At 42.5% G+C, this 23,584-nt stretch overlaps 1 protein-coding gene across 1 annotated transcript; it reads right to left on the bottom strand.

Moving 5' to 3' along the window:
- Nucleotides 1–18,439: 18,439 nt before the first annotated feature.
- rdh14a (retinol dehydrogenase 14a) lies at nt 18,440–23,150 on the bottom strand. Its single transcript, XM_076299591.1, has 2 exons — nt 22,685–23,150; nt 18,440–21,986 (listed from the first exon to the last, which is right to left on the bottom strand). The coding sequence occupies exons 1-2, from the start codon at nt 22,994–22,996 to the stop codon at nt 21,369–21,371; spliced, it is 930 nt and encodes a 309-aa protein (XP_076155706.1). The 5' UTR covers nt 22,997–23,150; the 3' UTR covers nt 18,440–21,368.
- Between the last annotated feature and the right edge of the window lie 434 nt (nt 23,151–23,584).

The following is a 23,584-nucleotide window of genomic DNA, read 5'->3' as shown; positions in this document are numbered from 1 at the left end:
CAGGAGACACTGGGTCATGGATGTTCGGGGGCCCCCTGCTCTTCTTATCTGCTGACAGATAGGCCTATTCATGACAAGGACATTATATCAGCCATACTCTCCACCTATTTATCTTCAGGGTCACCATCAAATCTCTGTGACCTTTTCAGGGCTTCAGTTGGATAATTTGTGTGAGGATTTATAATGAGTGCAGCATTTACTTTTTAGCATTATATGCCAACATATGCACACTCTTTCCCATTTCCCTGTTACCCTTTAGAAGTGCCTGTGGAATAATACATGCTTAGCCAGTGGAGACTCCTCCTCATTTTCTGGTCTTAGTTAGGGAATAGTGTTATAGAGTTTGAACAGCTATGAGTCAGACTACAGCCCACTCACATTCTATGGTTTCATGCCATTAGCTGATTCAAAGAAAGCTTATTAATAGGAAGCGACTGAACCCTATGGAATTTTGAAAATTAAATTGTGACCGAGAGGGATGCTGGAAAATTAGAATTAACAAAAAGCTTCATTATACTTACTACTATACCACTCCAGACAGGGTTAGAAATGTAGACCCTCATATTAACCAAGAATAATGGCAGAGACATTCAGGTGGTGATTCATTTGGAATCCAATCAGGAGATGAAGGTGGAGAGCACACTCACTCACTGGGGGAAGCGTGGCCATGGCAGAGCTCTCTCCCCTGGGGCTTCGGGGGGAGAAGTCACGCACAAGGGAGGGGACAGGGGAATCTCCCTCACTTACATGAATCACTGCAATGACCTACAGTGAAGCATTTGGGAAGCATTCTCTCCAACTGCTCTAGATTTATTTACAATATACCCTTACCTTTTCTGGCTTTATGTTCTGTCATTTAACGAGAAGTACGATGGCATGGGCCCAAAGCTGTGTATTGATGACAGCAGGTCTGGTAGCAAGTATACCCGTCCTTGCCTACACATTAAGCATTGTCTGGTGTGGTACAGTTCTATGATTGCAGCCCTTTCCATCTTCATTCTCTCATTTCAGATCTACTCCAGAGTCTCAAAGACTGACTGTATGCTGGCGTGACATGAATAACCATTCCACTTCCCTTCTCACATATAGCACTCTTTAGTGCTGGGGAATCCATCAAGGTGCTCCATATGTTAGGAATAGGAGACAGAGTCCGCTGTGATCTTTGAAGTTAAAGGGGACCAAGGTATGCCATATTTTATGAAGAGAGCGAAATGAGCTCACTCTTTTCAAATGGGGGTCACCCTCAAGGGACATATTCAGAGATGGATGCGTGCAGTTTTGCGATTAACTCTGCATGTGCTGACGTTTTTACTGGAGCTGGGTGATATCACTTGACTTTGCAAGGATTGAGACAATGCACTCTCAGGCTTGAAAGTCGTGCTGATCACACATTTTTTTGTGATATAAATGGAGGAAAATCAGATCAGTGTAGAGCAATGCATTGCTCATCTCTTTCAGAATGTGGTTGTTTCACGTTTCTTGAGAATTTCAAAAGGAAATTTACTTACTTACTTTAATTTGGCTGACACTTTTATCCAAAGTTACTTACATATATACATTCTTACAAGGGCCAGTTTACCCAGAGCAACTCAAAGTTAGGTGACTTGCTCAAGGACACAGCGACAGCCAGAAATTTAACTTCTCTGGCTAACATATATCTCTATTTTACTTGAAGTTTCTTTGGATAAAATAAAAGATTAAATGTATGGATAAAATGAATGAATAGACATATATTTTTTATGTTTTCAATCAGTTACAGCAAAAAGCATCGTTTGATCAAACAGTGAGTGCCATTGCCATGAAGTCTTGAATTTATTATGCTATCACTGGAAATCTGGACTTTCCCCTCTGGAGCCCAAATATTGGCACCTAGATGTGATTCAGTAAACATCTGGGTGTCCCCGCATGAAATGACCCAAAACAAGAGATGGTATTGCGCTCTCTGGGCCTCCTCAGAATAGCTCACTCTGCCTGAGGTCATTCGAGTACCGGTGGAGGAGCGCTCCAGCAGGGATGGATTACTGCACGGGCCTACCGGGCCCAGGCCCAGGGGCCCAAGGGGTCAGGGGGCCCTGAAGCCCAAGCCTTTGCATGGAATCATTGCCTCAATATCAACAAATTCGGATGAAGGCTATGAATCTGATTAAATTTAGTATTGGCCATCCCCAAAATGCACCAGAATACAGGAAATCACATCAAAAAAATGTAAAAATTTCTGGGGGAGGGCCCCCAAACCCCCCCTCCCACATATACGACAATAAGTGGGGGGCCCTTTATACATCTGGGCCCAGGGGCCCGAAAGTTCATAATCCGCCCAAGCGCTCCAGATGCGGCCCGGCCTCTCTGGCTACATGCCACAGCATAATAACTCAGAGTGCTGCTCTGGCCTGGACCGGTCAGATGCCGCTGCGGCTGCTGCTGCTGGTATCTTTACTAGACTCCCCAGAGGATGACACATATTCGCTATTCTCTCCAACAGACCGGCGGCTAATTGCGCTTTACAAAGAAAAGAAATAATGGCATCAGCGGGGCCATCGTGAGCTTGCAGGATATGTAGGGTTTAAAGAATCTTCTCCAAACAGAAGGGTCCAGATGGGGACTACAATAGGCTGGGGCCACCAGGGTGAAAGCAAAGTGCTGGTGACACAGATTGAACCTCCTCCTCCTCCTCCTCCTCCCTCTTCCTCTTCGACTCTCTCCCTCATTTCCCCCCTAGTTTCTGCCCCACTAGGTAGGAGCCTACAAAGACATGAATACTGCAATAATATGGTCATGAAATTGATACTTGCAAAAAGGAACTTCTAAAAATAAAGAAAACTATTCTGCTGAACTTCCTCTGATGTCAGAAGTTCAAAATGGGGCTTCATGGCCTTATTTAACCCCCGTTCAGTGCACGTTCAGCAATATCTCCTGGATGAAAAAAAAAACATAAATTCCTCCCATCACTAAGCCTTTGGAGTGTTTCCCAACATTAATTTGACACCTGATGAGTTGCTGTGCTCAGTTGTCAGTGAATTTTAATGATCAATGAATATTTATATTGTTGGATCTGGGCACTGACTGAAGAAAATCTGAGCTATCTTGTGTAAGACACATCAGAGCTCAGGGCCTTGAAAATTGTTTGTGATTTTGAGGCCATGATCTGATCTCAGTTTCTGTCAAGTTTTTTTTCACAACCTGTTTTAGAACATTTTTAAGAGCAAGCAATGCTCTGGAGAGGCAATGTTTCATGCTTTTGTATTTCATCACAGTCATAATTACTTCAGTTTTGACTTCTTTACAGTTCTCATAGGAATCTTTGTGTAAATTACAACATGGCATTTGGATGTGTGTGTGTGTGTGTGTGTGTGTGTGTGTGCGTGTGTGTGCGTGTGTGTGCGTGCATGCATGTGTGTCTGTGTCTGCTCAGGGTAGGATATGGTTCATAAACCTGAATGTCCACTCTGGTCTGTGTTATGCTCGGGTGTGGTCCTGCAGAAAGAGCAATGGATTATTTCTGTGGGGAGTATGTTAAAAGGCCATATTTATCCGCACGGCTCATGGAAACACAGGATCCCTCTCCCATGGGTGAAATTATGTTGGAAGCGCTCATGACAGAAGTATTTTTAAAAATCAAATCATCATAATCCCATCTACGGCAGATTAATGGATGCTGTACCGTTTCAAAAGCTTTGAACCTCTCAAATGATTTTGCTCACTTCAGAGAGAATGAAGGTCAATACAGAACAACTTCTGCTTGTACTTCTGTGTTTATGGCAAGTGACACTAGATGGCAGTGTAACCCAGCAGAAACGAGAGGAGAGTACTACAAATAGCATGATGTGAGACTGTGTACATCACCCCAGCAGAAATGGAAAAGGCTGGAGGAGCAGCTTCTGATTAGCCGTCCTGCTGGAGGTGGTCGTCAATCAGCGGCTCATGTAACGCTATTTCTTCTCATTTCCACTCTGTGGCTGTTCATCTTTAGTTACAAGATGGGAGTTAACAGCCGCAGCAAATTTCGCTTAGGTGACACGGGGGTGTGTTGCAGTGTTTTTCCTGGAACCTTTATGGATGAGCTAGCGTGGAGTCCTAAGTGGTTTGTCCACGTCACCCCGAAAGGCTCATTTGAAAATGAAAAATAGAAATCCCCCGAAATGCGTTCCTCTGGCCCTGTCTTTTTGAGGAAAGAGCGGAACAATCAGATGGCTTGTTTGGAGAGAGCGCAAAGTTTACTCAATATGGAATCTCCAAAGCAAACACTTGTGTGTCTCCAATAATATAAAAGATGTCTGCTGTGACTATGCAGTGGTGCTGTAAAATATGTACTCTGTGAAAGCTCCCCACGGCTGCAGAAGAAGCCAGTTTTACACAGAGCATGTGCATCTTTGTAAAGATAAATAGCAAGAATTTCATCTTAACGGTTTATTGTTTTTGAATTCAGAAGCTGGGACAACCAGTCATATTTGTGGTTTAGTGCTGACAGTATAAACAGACGCTTGTTTTAAAGGTGCAGTGAGGCAGGAGAATGTATGGTGTTTAAGAGAGCAGGTTTACACAGTGGTCCTGAATCAAAGCACTTGACAGCCAAGTGGTAAATTATCAACGGGCTTAATTAAAGGTGGTTCCCCTCCCTCCTTAAGCCTACTGCTCACTCCTGGCATGGTACTAAATAAGGCTGAGTCTCAGAGAGAGAAAAAACTCACAGGAATCACAGCAATCACAGCTGCTGGATGTTGGAATATAAGCATTTAAACTTTCTTGGTGCTAAATGACCGTGGCTGAATTTCAGGTTGTTATATCACTTCTGGATATGGGGCAGCAAACTGCTTTAGTGCAGTACTTTAAAATGGATGGATTTAATACCCAAGACATAGTCCTCGAACAATGGCCTTGTCCTTGCCATCACTACACACAAAGAAACTGCCTTTCCAAGCATGCCTCTGTGGACCATGCGCTATCCACCATCCTGTTCACCTTTTGCTGCATCTGGTTAAAGTTCTCTCCAGCTCTCCACAAATACTTTAGCCTCCACCGTTCCCTTGTGTGTAGAACATGGGAAAATATGTGTTTTCATAAAAAATATATATTTGTACCCCGACAAGGAATGTTCTACTTTTTCAGCTTTCTAGAGAATGTGTTTAACTGCATGCTACACTTGAATGCTTCGAGCAAATGGAGTGGTAGCAAATCTGTTGTTGACTGCATGTATACACAGCCTGTTTTAATTCACATCACACATTTAGTGCTGGGTTGCAACAGAGAAGTATTTTGATTCAAGCCATATATTAAAACACTTGTAGACATTTGGTATTCCTATGAAAACTATTCACTACTTGTTTTTTGTTCTCCATCCTGCATGAAGATTTATTCTTTGCAACGTGTTCTAAAATGTAAGTAGATATGTTACGTATGGTTAAGGATTGTTTACCCACAATCAAAGTGGGAAATTAAGCAAAAGATATCTCTGATGTTATTTAATTTCGGAGTAGATTTTGAATGTCAGTTTTGAAATGAGATTTTCTTTTTTTCTGTCTATGTCTGGTACATCTGTGATTAGTTTGGCAAAGGAAGCCAGACCAGAGTTCTCTGTTGATATATTGAAATGACTGCTCTAACAACATCTATCAGAAAATGTAAAAAACAGATGACAAATCTATTAATTTTATTCAAAATGCATATTGAAATTGGACAATTCAATGCATTTATTTTTTCATGATACAAAGGCCCTGCTTGGCTTGATAACCCCGTTGGCAGGGAACTAGTAATTCACATTCATGCTCCAACTGGACTCAACACAAATGCAGATATACTTATACACAGACTATGAAGCTGGCTATTAAATATCTCTCCTCAGTAAATCAGAAGCTGTTTGAAATGTGCCGTATCTTGTAAAGAACAAGCAGCAGATACAGTATTGCACACCTGGCCTGCATGCTTTGTGATCCATTTGCCTCCGAAATACCAATAACCCATTTACTTGTAAATACAAAATTGCAATACTTGTCTGCGATTGACCAAAGAAAGGCCAAATCCAGGTCAAATTCTGTTGTGCTGACCAGTACTATTTTAAAAGGTTTGCTAAATCGATAACCGTGCCAGCAACGATTTGGAGTTTTGAATTACCAGTAATCTGAAATTTGATAACAATGAAACACATGCCTGGCAGTAGACTCGCTCCCCTCCAAATAGTTGGCAGCAAAGGGAAGAAAGAATGATTACTCACACATTAATGTGATTATACTGAGGGAAGTAAGCAGATTGCAAACTCGCAATAGCCAGGCCTCCATGTAAATGTAGACTTTTTGGTATGGTAAAATGCAATCTTTCATGGTTAACAGGAGAATTTAATCCAAATATCTTCTCAGTGGATACCTTCAAATAGAACATTTTTCATTGCTTTTGCCTGATGATGAAGACTCTGCTGAAGACTACTTTACTATCAAAAACAGTGGCCTGCAGAAACAAGCAAGGGAGCAAATTCACTTAATATAGTTAACTGAGCTGCTAAGCCCATGCAGGAGCCACGTCTGCTTTTGTGGTTGTCCAGCAGAGCGCGTGACCACTGATGTTCACTCTGGACAGAGCTGGTCTCCCCTGAGTGTCTGTCTCACACAAGGGAGCCACAGTACAGTAGTCCTTGGCCTCCGCGTCCGCCAGTGATGTAATTAGGTTGACTGAAATCTCCTTTCCTTCAGCACAACTCATGGCAAACAGCCTCTCCCCAGCGGTGGGAACAAGGCTCAGCGTGCCTGGTGAAAAGCATGGAGAAACGTGTTGCGGGACCCATATGTTAATCGTTTAAGCGCTGGCAGAGGCAGGATGTAGCAACTGATGGTCCAGATTTTCTGGTTCAGAAGACAGGAGATAAATCAAGTCGACTCGGAGGAAAGGTTCTCTTGCCCCCAGCGATCCAAAAAGGTCAAGGCGAAAATAAGCTCTGAAGAAGTAACTTCCTGTTTGAGATGGTCACCTATCTGGACTGCTGAAGATGGACTATAAATTAGACATGTCTGCCATGTAATTCATGAGGCAGGAACCTTGATCTTACTTGGGAATAAATACTCACTTTTACACATACTGTAGGTATACGTAGGTATATCCAGACATCTTGCTAAGAACTATCAAGCAATTTTTTTGGACTGTCAAAATGTAAAAACTCATGTTGGATGAGTGTAGAAACAGGCACAATAACAAATACTACTTAGGATATATATCCTGACAAAAAGTAAGGCCACTGCAGAGTTGGATCAAATCTGGACTAGTCCCATGTGCTGCTTGTCTTATACCCTCCACATGATATCAATTTGTATATCGATTATGTTTATACATTCATCTGGTCATGTCTGTAAATGCCTTGAATATGAAACCCATAGTAATCAGATGGTTAAGTAGGACCCTGCTAGACAGTCAAATGGTGTGAGTTGTTTTTTTTCCTTTAGGTCTTTAACCTCCTTGAGACAATAAAACGCCTCACAGAGGTAGTCTGGCTAATGGTGGTAGTCTGACAACGGCTGGGTCTGCAGGAACTGAAAAAACAGCCGTAAAGATGTCACCGATTGTCATAAACGGGGAAAATGGAAGTGCGTTTTGGCCGTCCTGTTGCACTGCTTTTCATCCAGATGATTTCCCGCCCACTGTTTTGCTATGGTTTCAGAGGACCTGAGGAATCACTAGGAGCCGCGTCTCCCTGTTGCTAATTCAACTGTTCCATGCCATTGAATCGGGGATGTCATTGTTATGACTGTACTGTAGGGTTAGCATCTGTTGTCTTTTGGCGTGTTTATGTGCAGCAAGATATCTGGGGAGAAAGGAGGCCTCAAGGAATTCTATATTAAGTGTTTGACCAAACGAGTGAGGAGTTGAGAAGAAAACCATTTGTGCAGAGATGTTGACAGATTTCATTTCCTGAGAACTGTCATGTTTGAAGTTGTGTGGGAGCTCTGTTTCTCCCATTTACAATCATTTACAGTAACTTATGACCACAAATGTCACAGCATTGAAAAGCAACAGTGCTTTGGCATAAATAGAGTGATTTTAAGGTTTCATGGCACAAACTGCATCTGGCATAAACACAACATAACTTCGCTCCAGTTCAAGCATTGCTTAGGGCATATGTGATATAAATTTAAATAGCCCTCCTAATATGCCAGGAGGTTGTTTGATTTTTGTGTGCTTTTGGTGCAGAAAAGACAAAAAATGGTTGAGCATTCAGTGTCTACTCAGTACAACGCACAGTTGTGGACATACAGAAGTGATGAGTAATGTAAGCCTCCATGGAGCCTTTCCCTTCCATCATCCTGGCTTTGGGGTCATCCTTTGGCAAAGTGAATCTGACTGGTGAGGGTGTCAGCCCAGCCAATGCGGTTCAGTGTGGTTAAACCCCTCATGAAATGACACAAATGCAATTACGAGCTTTTCCGAAGAGCACAGAATCCGCTCAATGTGCCATGAAGTGCAGTAAGCGTTGACCTCACCGCCGCTGTGGCATCACTCTCGGTTACCAGACGTGGCACAGCAGCAGCGACGGCAGCGACGGCAGCGATGGTGAAAAACACCAACGGGGTCATCAGGGAGAGAGGAGGATTAGGTAATGAGTTTGTCATCTCGCAGGGCGGAGGCCTCTTTGACTCTTGCGGTCAGGACCGCTCTCCCCGGGACGTGGTTTCGTTTAGGGCGGGGGTGTGGAGGTGGAAGAGTGTGTGTATGTGTGTGTGTGTGTGTGTGTGGGGGGGGGGGGCATGGAGGACTGCACTACTGCCACTGACTAATGTCAGCTTCAGTCATCAGGCACCATGGGCAGGCCACAGCCAACACTGACTTCAGCCCCACCGAGCGCAAGAGCGCTCAACAGCACGATTATAAAAAGAACAGTTAGTTCTCTTTTTACCCACAAGGGCATAGGGATGTGACATTACACAGAAAAAAATGCTATGAATCACAAAATGAGGAGTATGTGTGTGTATATATATATATGTGTGTGTGTGTGTGTGTGTGTTCTTTATGTATTTGTGTGAGGATAGGTGTATGAATGCCCATGTGTCTATGTGTGTGTGTATCTGTGTGTAGTTTTGGGGCCTTAGGCTCTTTGACATGGCCCTCTGGAGAAACAAATTAACAGCATGTTCACTGGTCCGGTTACAGATGGCTCGCATTTCCTGCACTGTTTAATGTGCTCTGAAGGGACTTGACAAAGCTGGGAAAAGAGCGGGGAACGGGGCCCGCAGCCCGTCCAGGATGACTTACAACCTCGAGCTGCTGCCTCGCTTCCAGCTACCCCGGCCTTCCAGAGGGTGAGGTGCTACAATCACACAGGCCATTTTCAAATGGGTTTTGAGAGAGGGCATGTTATGTCAATGACCTGTCCTATCTAATGAATTAAACTTCTATAGGTTCTTTAAATAATTAGGTGCCATATCTTATATAAGTTATATATTATGTGAGAAGAGAGTGGTGAATTAAGTGGGGGTGGTTCCGGCTCTGGATCTCCCTATTGCCTTATTGGTTATTTAAATCCAGAGGCCAGAGCAGATGTGTGGCTGACAGTGTGAGGTGGTGCGAGTGTGTGCAGGCTAACCAACACAGACACAGCTCTCAGGGAGATAGGTGATAAATGCACACTCATGACCACTTATTTCAGTACCTTCAAGCTAAAAAGAAATCTGTCCAGTGTTGCTGACAAAAGGATTCTGTGTCCTCACGTGCAATGGCATATCATAGTTATAGCAGTGCGAATGAGGGAAATTACTTTTTGTAAAGACATTCACAGATAAATGTCCATAAGAAAGTTTTGTATCTCATCTTGTGTCACTCATTCCTCTTGCCAAAATATACACAGCATAGCATTTCTGAATCTGCACAAAACTGCACGTACGGTATAGGTAATACATCAACCTTGAATTCCAACCTGTTAGGATAAAGGTGATTGCTCTACTGAACAATGCACATTTTCTATGCAGAAACAGTAACTGTAAAACAAACATGCTGTTCTAATTCCTGGGGGTAAAAGCTGGATTTCACTGACATTTGTTATATTGATGTGAATATGTGGAAACTATTAAAGTAAAATACTCTACAAAGTTTGCTTCTATGGGTTGCACATTGCTTCCATGCCCTATAAGCTGCACAGGTGTATAGGGTTTGTTCCAAGTGGTTTAGTATTGCCTTGCCTTTTTGGCTTCTTTGAGTCAAACCTGCTGCTGGCATGATGCTTTCACAGACATGTGCTAAACAAATCTCCAGATAGCTAATCATAATTTCACTCCATTTTACTTTATTGGTTGAGATTCGTTTCAGTGCCAAGGTAACCTTTTTTCACGCAACAAACAAACAATCAAAATTCTCTGGCGCGTTCCAGGCCTGTGGCGTAATGGAAACTCTGAGGCTTCACGTCCTTCACCATGTGATTTGATTTCCATTTTCTTCAACCTAATACATTGTTTTATTTGCAGGTCAGAGGTGGAGGGAACAGTGGGGTGGGTTGGACTCAACAGAACTGTTTTCCTCAAGAAGCCTTCAGGGATTTCAAATCTTTGGAGGAAAAGCTATGTACAAGAAAAAGGAGCAAGAGGCAGTTTCGAGGAAAGAGTGATCAAAGCATAACATCCGAGCAGAAAGCATAAGCTTGTAGATCAGACTTGAGAACCTGGATTATTTCAAAGGCCCAGAGAGCTTTGCCGTCTGACTTTTTTTTTCCTTTAAATAAAGAGAGTGCTCAATTAGGGCTATAGTGTTAAATGGCTTTTAAAGTTAGGCTGCCATGATGGTCTTTTTTATAGGCATGATATAAAAAAAAGGAAAAGGAAGAAAAGTCATGTCTGCCTATAAGTGCACAGTTTGTAACTTAAATTAGGGAATTATGTATGAATGGATTAAGATGTTTGTAGATTTTCCATCAGCTTGTGAGATGTTTTGGGAAGCCTGCTTTAAAAAGCTGCTCTATACTGTACCAGAGAGCTAACAACTGTGTATCCAGCATGACTGTCTGTTGGCTTTTTTTCTGTCAGTTGTCATCATCCTTGCAACTGAACCAAATCAAAACAAACCAAAACAAACAAAAACTAAATCACTGGCTCAGTTAAAGTAGATGTACAGAATTCAAAACTAACTTACAGATGGAACTTTAAATGATGTGGCCACAGACCACAAATTGCTTTCATGCTTCAGAGCTCCTTGTCCTGGAGAATGTGGCTATCTTCATATTCGGGAAAGCTTACATACATTTTGGAGAAGACAAGAAGCTGACAAAACGCCTCCTGGCATGTAGCACCCTTGAAGCACCACAGCAACATGAAAAATACAATTACAATATCAAAACAGCTCACTTCAAGCAGTTAGATATGAATAGGGGAATTGGCGAATATCACATTTAAAATCTTACACAAGTTAAATTTGTGTCTTTAAAAGTCAAGTTTAAGCCAGTGGCCCAGGCCCTGGACATATGCTGCCCTCCCCTCCCCACTCTGTCCTCCACAGAGGAGGAATGCTGGCTATCAGAGCTGCCGACACAACTTGAAAGTAGTGTTGCTGAAAAGTAAACACCAGTACGCCTCACGCCCCCTCCCCACACACCATCCCCCTCCTCTCCACAGCGCCTCGGCCGTTTACAGAAGCCCCTGACAGTGTGTGTATACTATATGCACTTCCTGTAAACCCCCCAAACTTTTTTTTCCCTCTCCCTCCAACCCCCCAACCCCCTGTTTCTTCCTAGAAAACCTCAGAGCCCATTATGGCTGTGATGGATCATGTCTCTGAGGAGGGCCAGTGGCTGCAGCGATCTTTTATGGGACGTGTAAGTGCTCTTAATGGCGCGGCAGTGGGGACGCGGAGGCAGACATCATTCTTCTCGGGGATTACCCAACAAACTATTCCAGACAAACAAAGAGGATTTTGCGAAAGGGCAGGAGCATGGGGGCGAGCCGGGGGAGCAGTGTGTCCTCAGGACGGGCCGACTACTGTGCGCCCTTGGTGAACACGGGGAGCTGAGGGCTTTAAGGGGAGCAGAGTGATGCGTCTGCGTCACTCTCGACCCCTGCTTGTGGCCAGTGCACAGACGTGCCTCTGTTTAAGACCAGCAAGGTGAGGACACCTACTGTTTTTGAAAATATTTCACGCAAAGTCAAAACACAAAAGTGACCGAGATGAAAAATTATGATTATTGCCCTGATGTCCAGGGGGCTCACGCTCAAGTGAGTCTCTCCCTGCTAGAGTGTGTAGGCTACTTTCCATGGGGTAGGCCTAAATATAGAACAACAAACCCTGTCTTGCTCGTGCCAAATTTTGAAGGGGCATTTTCTAGACAGTAGGGGGAGCCAGAGACTCAGATTTCCCCTTGTGTTATGGCTCTCGGGAGCTGTTGCCACAGATTTCACTTCAGTGTCCGTAATAACTTTATCACCTGTGACGCAGGGCAATGGTCACACAGAGGTTACGCCATCAGATGTTGCTGGCTGTTTGATGGATGTCAAAGGGCCAAGTTGCAGGTGGGATGAAACCTCCGTCTACACCCGAGTGGCCTAAATTAGACCCAGCTGTATAAATTAATAGCGCATTTGTTAGAAAATCAAGTCGACGTACATAAATCTCACAGCATTAGCAAACCAATGATCTAAAATATTTATAACCCCTCTGAGTTGTGGCTCACAGACCACTGGCTTATCCAGTAGATCAGTTAGTGAAGCCCACAGGCTGATTGCTGCTGGGGCCCCCAGAAAAAAATGGCTACACAAGATGAGGGCTCATTTTTGGAGAGATATCTCTGCAGATTAGCCTTACTGCTCTAATTTAGCATAGCCATTTGTCAGCTAGATAGTGCCCAGTGCCAAAGGTATGATGAAATAGTCTGTTTCTCTCTGGATGGATCACACAGCAGAAAATCTCTTTATTCATGCACACTGAGGTTACACACTTAACCTACAAAGGATGAAATCGTTTCTTAGTGGATCTTAAAAATCTTTTATTGTGTGCTTTTCCTGGTTTATTCATAATTTGACAGTGTGCTGTTATGTTTACTGGGGACAGAAGAGTGAGTCCATGACAAAGTAGTGTGTGCTACACACAAAAAAAGTAAATGCCTCTCTTGCATGACAAATAGAATACACAGTGTGGGAAAAAAGACATTGAGCATTACAGCTGATTGAAATTAATGAGCATACGGCAATTAACAATGCAATTTGTTGCTGTGGTTTCTTTCCTAAGCACCTGGGGTTGAACTGGGCCACAGGAGGTTTTTCAAACTCACCAATCGCTCTGTTTCATCAGCGGGCATTTATCTGGAGACCAAAAATAACCCCATGGGTTTGACACTTGTGCACCTAAAGCCATAAATCTTATGGAAGAGTCCCATGTCTAGCGCAGAGGGTTTTATTTTCTCAACAGATCCTCTTTTACCACTGTGACCCCTCATGCTGAAGTGAACTCTTCTGAAAGGAGTGCAGATGAACCAGTGGAGTAAGACATAAAACACACCAGACATTTGTCACTTTCTGTGGCGCTCTAAAACATTTTTAGGAGAAAAAAACGGAGCTCTGTCTTTTTTTTCACCAGGCACCCATGATGCATTGTGCTCTGGCTTTTTTCTGGCAGCAGCTTTGGGAGAATGTGACAGTGTGCAGACTGTGCGTTTTTTTCTTCTTCTCTCGTTTGGTGAACACGGGGCGGTGATGACAGGACGCATCTTGCTGATATTAACAATAAATAATGTCTGTGACGGAGCAGAGGCGAGCTGTGCTGCTCAGCTGTCTGCCGGTCCCCAGGTGGAGCGCAGCATGACAGGATCTGTTTACATAGAGTCCGCTGAGAAAATGGGGTCCAGCCATTGACAACCCTTCACCTCCCCCAACATACACACACATTATATGCACACACAGTGACCTTCAACTTTCAACAACTTTCTTCTCGGTTGAGTTTGGACTGATTGGTAAGATCAAAGACCCCATCCAGAGCCTTTCATCTTTCAGAGGCTACTGAGGCTAATCATAGAGACAATGCTTGTGGTGAAGTAGTCAATAGATGAACATCAACTACATAATCTCCATCTAATCACTACTTTTCCACAGATTTAACAAGAATGTTTACTTTGCTACTTTATCGATATTTTGTCTCAAATTGCAGTGATGATGTGTAAGTCCATAGAAATATCAGCAGCTTTCTAATTGTTGAAATAATGAGAGCTGAGAATAGTTTCTCACAGAATTAGATGACATAATACAACAATGTGCTCATGTCTTCATGTTCTCCCTTTGTAGTATGATGTATTTTATTCCTGTGAATGTATATTAAGAGTAGGTTTTTTACCGCCTATTTTATGGGACAGAGGTATGAACGGAGATATGAATTCCTGTAAAATACTCCATAAAACAGGTAGTTCTTTTCAAATATGCACTCTATTTTTAAATAATTGACCAAGGATGATGTGAGGGTCTTCATATGAATGAGAAAGGAGGAAGACGTTGGAATGTTATGATATGACTTGGTGAGATTCTTTATGTCGGGAGAGAGAGAGACCAGACAAACTGAGAGACTTCTGAAGCAGGATGGGGGGGGGGGGTGTTAGTGAGAGTCCTGACATAAGTGCTCTTACTTCAGATATCCTCCTACATAATATTCTAAGATTAATTATGACACATGACTAGAGGTGGAGAAGAATACAATATAGAGATGGGGATATAATGTACATGGGCAGGAATGAGAGAGAGAAAGACAAATACTGATATGGACAGATGAAAGCGAGAGAGAGAGCAATAGAAAGGCAGAGGTCTACGTCCTGACGGAACCCTGAGTGGACAGGCCAGTGCGAGCCTTGGCTCTCTCTTCCGCTGTCTCTGTGTTTTGGTTAAGCCCAAACAAATCCTCCTCCGGCCAAGTGGTACCTCTGGTGCTCTCAGGCCCCTCCAGCACGGCTCTGAACTCTCCGGCTACTTCACAGTAAACTCTTCCAGATGATTTATGGGAGCTCTCTGCTCTGTATCTCAGGCTTTGCTTCCACCACCATGGCTGCTGCTGCTGCTGCTGCTGCTTCAACTCACCCCAGCTCCCTCTCCCTCTCTCCTTCTCTCTCTCTCTCTCTTTCAGCCATAAGAGGAGCAGGCTAGACCACCACCCGACCAGCTGCAACAAAGACCACACGGCACAACAGAGCCTGTACCGCCGGTAAACAGAATCAAACAGTATCCGGCAGTAACTCTCCACAGACTATACAGCATGTCACTCAAGCCCCAGTGATCTCCCAGCTGTGCCCAGTACCGTGCCACCCATGTGGAGCCGCGCTGGGCTGCTCTGCGGCCAAGACACAAGAGCTAGCTTACAGAGAAAGATGTGGCAAACCACTGCACGGCAACAGAAAATTGCCCTTATGGACAATCTCACCACTAATAACCACCCCCGCAGTAGTCCAATTGGGCAACATCAGAGAGGTCATCTGTGCATGCCACTGTGTCACCAGTATGTCGAGACTGCAGTGATGTGGGATGTCAAGCAGCAGACTGAGGTCTGTGGGAGTGTAAACAAACAGTGGTTTGTGCTGGTGGAATATAGCATAAACACAAATATGTCTTAGCCTTGCATTGCCATTTGTTGGAGCCACTGTTGAACATTTGAGGCTGTGATCTGTTAACATCCTCCAGTTGCATATGCACAAGACCCATCTCAGTCCCAGTAGTCCTTCACCTCCCCCCCTGAAACTGCTCACCCACCCTAACAACAATAATAAGGGGGTGCAGCTTCAACCACAGCTGAAAGTAAATAACACTCTCCCCTTTGAGGACGGCACTTTCTCTCCCTGTGTAAACTGTGCTAGCACGGTGGCACACTCAGAGGCAATCTGATCCTCAAAAACGGCAACGTGAAGAGAGCCTAGGCTAGGCTTAGCTCGGCCGCACATTGACAGCCACAAACATGCAGTTACGAACCAGCCGAAGTCAGCTCGCTGGCTTGCGGAGAGGCCCAGAGGATGTGTTATTATATCCCTCCTGATCTGAGTTTTACGGCCTTATCACTCGACGCGGACTCTGCTCTCAACCGCCTTTTTTTGTAAATTAATGGCTGCCCACTGCAGCAGTGCAATAACACAATGAGAAATGACGACGGAGGATAATTTGTCGTGAACACAGAGAAAAGTTGAAAAGTTCAAGGGAGATCTCTGCCGCTCCGACGGGTTTCGGGGATGTGCGCGGAGCGAGCAGCCAAGGAAAATAAGGCCGCTGTTTTCCTTCTGCTCGTGGTAGGCTTGGCCCTCGGCCAGGCCGTATTAAGAAAGATGCTGAAAGGCAGAGATAAATAATGGTCGCATTAATCATGGAGAACAGGGAGGAGAAGCTGCAGGTTGCGCCTTCAACATCCCAGCAACCAACCCGACAGCTCAGCTTTTGATCTCCTCCAAGACACATCACCTAGACAAAGTGTATGAGAGTGTGGGGAGGATTGTGCCATCATTTTTTAAAACTACAGTGTTCTTTAAACCTGGTTTTATGAATGTTATTATTGCGAACGTTTCTCATATGCCATCCTGACTCGTTCTCCGAAGAAAACATTACAACTACTGGCGTAGATACAGAAACAATCTCTACCTCCAGTATATCCAAAATTATTTCCCTCTCTCCCATAACTGTGTTTACTCAAGTTTGAAATCAATTTTAGTTGTAGACATTGTACTAACCACCATCCTGTGTTCCCATGAAGTGATTCACAGGTTAAATGAAACATGCTCAGAACCTGGCTATGGGCAGGAGCACATAGGCGAGGAGCCAGTGCTAAACAACAGGCAGGAATGCCCTGTCCAAGGGATGATTGGGTGATTTCAGAGAATGATGGAGATCCCCTGGTTCAGAGTAAGTCACTATTTAATTTTGGCAACAGTAGGCTTTGAGTAAGAGTGAATAAGAAAAACTCCCAACCCTTGTCGCCCACATTATTCACAGACTTTTTTGACATGTCATTACTTTGGATTGAAATCAATTAACAGGACACAAACAGTGGTGTTTCTTAAAACTATAAGACTTACAACTTATTTACTTATAACTTATTATAAGATCGTAGGATGCTTGCACATGCACTCAATATCATGGTGAATTTGTTTCCCAATCATTTTACCATTTTAATGATACATTTTTTCACTGGCGTGGATGTAACTTATATATAACTAATATATTTCCTGATGGTATTCAATACATGTATGAGTAAAATCAGTATGTGCAAAAAGCAATACATCATCTTGAAGCCGTTCCCTAAATAAGTTACACAATGATGAACTGACGTTTGTACAGATGACCCTCATAAATGATTGATGTGACAAATTGTCAGGGTCAACTTTGTTCATCAGTAACTGTTACACTTATATTGTACATAATTTGTTTTGTACTGAGCAGATCTCCACTGTGTTCATCATCACCAAAGTCTGCTGAGAATGCCATTCTCAGATCTACAGAAATCATGTTTAGCATCACACGTTTTGATGTGGGACCTGTTTTGTGTCCAAGCTTGCAATAGCTCACAGAGTGGTCGCACTTTGGCATTTATCATTGCCAGGCCAAATGCCTTGAGTAGCATGTCATTGGCCATGGTGACTCCAACTGTCACACTGATTACTGCAACACAGGAAGGATGTGGAAGGTAATGAAAGGCTATGTGATGCATGAAGTCCCTGTGAGAAGTCAAAGTATACTCTCACTGACCAAGCATAGTCCACAGGAAATCCATGACACCATAAATTCAAAACGAAGGCCACCTCACAATCAGCGTGATAAGAACACATGTGCTTGTTTGAGGAAACAACATATTTTGAGCATTACTGTTGTACAATGAACTGTTCACAACCTCGTATACCAATATGCAGAGGTGAATTCTGTGGTTGTGTTGGTCATAAGAGGAAATGCAGACACTCCCATAGGTGCTTTGACGATAAGTTTACTCTGATTTCCATAAGCCAGTCTGAAAGGCTCTTACTTTGAGTAAATGACTGTAACCACCCCCCCCCCTTCGGGAACTATTGCAATTCAATTGAAGCATGGAGGCTTCTAATGAGCTAGTGATGAGTGTTTCTTGTAAAAATGTTGTTTGCTTTTTTTTTAGGTCTTTCATAGTTAGCACATAATATTCAACTATAATTCTTTCTAATGCAACAGAGGAATTTAACACAACTTTAGGAGTCATTTGTTAGGTATTTAGTTCTTCATCAGAATGACAAGAAGAATGCATGGTGGTAGACCTTAATATCTAAAAATACAGATTCAAGACTTTGGACTACTAATTGAAGTGCTAATGACATATTTATTGTAATTAAAAGGATGAAGAATGAGGTCTAATACCTCACATAATATCTAGCATTTCAACATTTTCTTTAATAGATTTTCTTCTCAATCTTGTTTTTCCAATAATAATAATAATGATAACTTGTTCATGTAATTTGTTTGGAATAAGTAAAATCCACTTTATTACGACAGACCACAATGTTACCCACCACCAAACCCGGCCATTCAGTCTAAGTACGCTGTACGCAGAATAGATGGGAATTTGATTTAAATTGATTTATTGAAGGCTTTCAGACACCAGACAATACCAGTTGGCAAATAATAAGACCAAAATCTGTTGTTAACATGTCACATCAATTGTAATAGGTTCAAAAATATATCTAACTTTAACCGCTTCAATGTTTAAAAAGGAGCTTAACCTATGGAAAATGTACACATTGTCAGCCTCTGAGGATTGTAAACATGGTACTACTGTGAGAACTGTGTTAATTCCACTGGGTGCTCAGGCCAAAATGAACAGTGACTGCAAGCGCTGCAACTGTAAGAGGCCGCTTTTAGTGTAAACCAGCCCAGTAAATCACGACTTATCAGTTACACTGTGGGACCGGTCAAATCCCATACCTTGGCAACTGCACACTTCCCATGAAAATGATTCAGCCTCTCATTCAGAGCAATCACTTCCATGTGCGAATGCCACATAAAAATTGAATGACGCTGAAAAATATAGACCAAAATAATGACTGGATGTTTTCTTATACTTGCCACGGACCCAAACATTTCTTTAAACCCTGAGAAAAATCCGTTTTGTTTTGAAGAGTACGTCAAAATATAGCATGCTACCTCTTGGAAGGATGTGAAAGGGCCTCTGCTCAAAAGTCATCTTAGCCAAAATGTTGTAAAATGCAATGTGTTCTCAATCAGAATACCTGATAACATACAGAAGAATGCATCTTTGCCATTGAATGAACACACTATACAGCACAACAAAGAGCTGTTTACTGTTAATATTAATTTATCTGTGCCGATTGCTGGACCTTCCACCTCTCTGCATGGCTCAGGCATTGTTTGCATTTGGACCTGAGCATTTCACCCTGACACAACACATCAAATATGTCAAAATGATCCTCCTTGCATGACTGCAGAGAAAATCAAGTAAACAAACCTATCTGTTGAGAGTCAGTCCACTGAAGCACATATGAATTAACAGTGGTGACATGTTGGCAGCACCTTGCAAGTTGCTTTAGGTCAATAAAACTCGATCTCCTGTAAGGCTTTCTCCAATCCGTCAGACACTCCAATTTCCACATGCTTCTCCTCATGTACTGTAAAACAAACTCACTGGACGATAAACTTGATGGGAGTTCTTTGCTTTACTTGGAGGCCACAACCAGCATAAGCACACAAATTAGGAAAAATAATGCTGTCTAGCAGAGGGGGAAACTAAATATTCAGAGAATGAAATCGGTGATCCTTACAAGAATTATGACATTGGGTGTTTTGAGGGGAAAAACCTGAATGGATACAGAATTAAAATCTTAGTGGCATATAAAAAATGGCAAAATTGAAAGTTTTTTTTATCAATGTAAAAAAGTAAATAAAAAGTTACACACATCTGAGTAATGCGACCATAAAAGTGATAGACATGTTGGATGAAGTCATTATATTACAATTGTCTAGTTATTATTTGTTTGCAGCTATTATTTCTGAGTTGACACATTATAACTGTGCCAATCTCTCTCTCTCTCTCTCTCTCTACAGCTGCCACTTGCCTTGTAAATATGCTTCGCCACACAGAGGGGGTACATTTTTGGGAGAATACCAATCTCAAGCTGGATGAAAGCTGTGTAAAGCCTGAAGAACCTTCGTGACAAAAGCCGACAGGAAAAAGCAATGAATGAAAAAGGAGCTTCTCGGTTTCAAATGGAAACAGACTGGCCCTGTTTGTTGATGGTGGTTGTCTACCCTCCTGAAAGCTCACACGATAAGTAATCGTAGCATTTTGGCAGAGAATACCACCGCTGATGTGGCATCATTGCGGAACGCATCATTAGAGGCCTTAACTCTCCTAATTTCAGTAATTTTCTTTATTTGTAAAACAAACAGGCTTTGGCTTCCACAGTGAATGCACCGAGACCTCCCTTATTCTGTGGCAAGGCTGGATCAGATTAATTCGGCCTTTCTTGGATCTTAAATGTTTTCTGGCTAGTCAGTGCTCTCTCTAAATGATCCAGTAAATGCACTAATGACAGTTGCAGGTGGTAAAAGCATTAGAAATGCATTGGGGAAGGTTGCTACCATTTCGACAGGGACACTTAATCTACCGTTAATGTAAAGGGAAAACATTCCCCACTAATAGCTGTATGCACTGTATGTACAAAAGAATGCATAACCATGGTACAGTACCAAGTACCAGCATGGTTAATTAGAGCCCAAGTGAACTTTGAAAATATACTGGTTTGTAGCAGCTTTACCAAAATCAGTCAGCAAATGAGGCCAGTAATAAGCAGCTTCATTTTTAACTCTGCTTATTTATGATATGATATTCAGATCCAAGGTATGTGACCTGAACAAATCAAGACTGACTGAGCAGAACACACATGAATTGTGTCTTCCTCATTACTCTTCATTCTGCCATATTAACTAGGACTCACTGGTTTAATGAAGAATGAGTATCATCATTACATAAACACAATACACAGGATATTAATTCAATTAACCTGCCTTCATCAACAATATGTGAGGTCAGTCACAAACACTCAGATACAAATTCAAATCAATGTCAGAGTTAATTGAGATATCGTTAAATATTATCAGTCAGGTTTTTTGATCAATCTTGATTTATTATCTATAAGATAACTAAGCCAAAACAACACTTGCATAGGAAGTTATTAAATATTTGAAATGGATTGTGTTGTTACAGCAGTGTTAGTGAGAGGCACTCTTTGGTGTTTTCATAGGCATTCTTCTCTTGGTTGTCTATAGGCCCACTCCAACTGGCTATTAGTGTACCAATCAGACACTGAGTAAAACGACAATGTGCTTTCCCTATATTGTCAAACGTGCAGATGCGCACACACACACACACACACACACACACACACACACACACATATAAAAGATAAAGAGCAGACCATTATGAGAATTTCATGTTGTTATTCTGACCATAACTTCACTGATGTCCCAGAGTTTCTTGGCAATGTCCTCATCTGTAGCCTTTGGCAACAGCTCCTGTGGCTGACAGTTGGCAAAGCATTTCCCTTGGACACCTTCCACATCAGGGGAGCAGGCCAGGTACACTGATGTTTGCGCTCCTTCCTGAGGACTCTTGAAAAAGGCCCTTGAGGCCAGGTTAAAGAGTGGCTTGGCTAACAGAGGAATTTGGATGTGCCTCCCTAGGTTTGTCCTCACAATCCCTGGGGTGAGGGCATTGACAGTTACCCCTGTATCGGCTAGACGGTGTGCAAGCTCATGAGTGAAGAGAAGATTGGCTAGCTTGCTGCGCCCATAAGCAAAGGCCTTGTCATAGCTCTGCTCGCTGTTTAGATCTTCAAAATTTATCTCACCATATTTGTAGAGTTTGGAGGACACCACAACGATACGGCTTGGGGCAGACTGCTTCAGCAGTTCCAGCAGGAGGTGGGTGAGAAGAAAGTGTCCCAGGTGATTCACCCCAAACTGCATCTCAAAGCCATCTTCTGTCTTGGTGTAAGGACACTGGTATATTCCAGCATTGTTAATCAGCACGTCAATCCTTGGCTCTTCCTAGTTCACAAAACCAATAATTCAACATTTTAATAAACAAAACATTGTAGGCTAAATTGTATAAGATATGTTAGGCTATATTAGTATAATGCATTTATAGTTTGATAGTTCATATTCAATATTGTTGTTCATTAATTAGTTTATAGCACCATAATAATTTTACAATAGCAGACAATAGGCTACATAGGCTACTATCCAATTTGCTAAAAACAAATTATTGTCATTTTGTTAATTTCCTCATTTCGTCTGTCCCCTACATTGATTCTACAGTAGGCCTACTCACATTTGAGAGCTAAATGTGCACTTTTTGACAAAAGCATGACTACCGGTTTGAGGTTTAAACTCTACTCTGAGAATTGATTCTTGTGAGCAGAACTGTGTAGATGTTGATTATATGTTTTAATGTTGAATGATTTTGTCGTCAATATTAGCCAACCCAAGCACAACATTGTAGCCTAAATCTTAATAGCCTACGGGATATTTTGTTAACAACTTACGCTTAGGCCCACTGTTTCTGATTGCTGTTTATTTCAGAATATCTGAGTCGCAGAACTAAGGTGGCCGCCCCTGAATGTCTGTGTAGTCTATGACCAATGACAGAGCAGTTTCTGCAGTCATTCTATGCAACGTTAGCTTAAGAGGTTGCTTCGCTGCTGCATGGACACTTTTTACGTAGTTGTAGCCTAGTGGCTAAATACCTTAATGATCTCTTCACAGAACGTCTGTACCGATTTAAGAGAAGCAAGATCCAGGTGTTTAATCAACACTTCACCGTTATCCTGACCGGCCTCCTTCACGATTTCCCGAACAGCCTCCTCAGCTCTAACTTGGTCGCGACAAGCCATGATAACACGTCCCTGCTGCTTCAGCATTTCAACAGTTGTAGCTTTTCCTATGCCACTGTTGGCCCCAGTTACTACTATAGTTTTTCCTCGCATCATTTTGAGGCAGAAGATAGAATTTCCATAAAAGGTTATTGGACGGTTCAGAGAAATTAGTGGAATAATCATAGACTGTATATATAGAACACAGTCTATGGGAATAATGAAAGTCCTGTTCTTGATCACGAGACCGGTTTATTTACTAATGTCATTGAAATACATTACCCAGTGAGCATTTTGATTTCCTTTCTTAAAGACACAGCGCATCATTTATTTTAAGCGTAGTAGGCCCTAATTTGCTGGATAGCGCGCCAATATCAGTGTGCCCGTGTTGGCCTCCTACAAATGCACACAGGAAAGCTGCTTTACATTAATGTGTTTTAGTGATAATTTGTGTCATTTCCACCAGCAAATAGTTCCTTAGAAAATTACCAAGTGTAACGGGGTAGACTTTTGCGTTGTGCTGTTATGACCCAAACGAACATGGAATAGGCCTACTGCAACGAAGCTAAATTCTGCACACAAGCACATACTACCACGGTGAGTTATCTGTAGTCAACAGTCTTTCCATATATATATTAAACAGTAGAAATGCATTCCAAGTAAATAATAAAAACATACCATCTGCACGCAAGCACACCAGTAGGCCTACAAATACATGAGCTCTCTGTCAACTCCTGTAACAATCCACAGACCAACTTAAGGCCTAGCCTACTG

This window comes from Alosa pseudoharengus, unplaced genomic scaffold (assembly GCF_046254945.1).
Source record: "Alosa pseudoharengus isolate Yale_2024_CS ecotype anadromous, Long Island Sound unplaced genomic scaffold, YU_APseudo_1.1 YU_APseudo_1.1_scf_22, whole genome shotgun sequence".
NCBI lineage: Eukaryota > Metazoa > Chordata > Actinopteri > Clupeiformes > Clupeidae > Alosa > Alosa pseudoharengus.
This window is presented reverse-complemented; position numbering and strand designations above follow the sequence as displayed.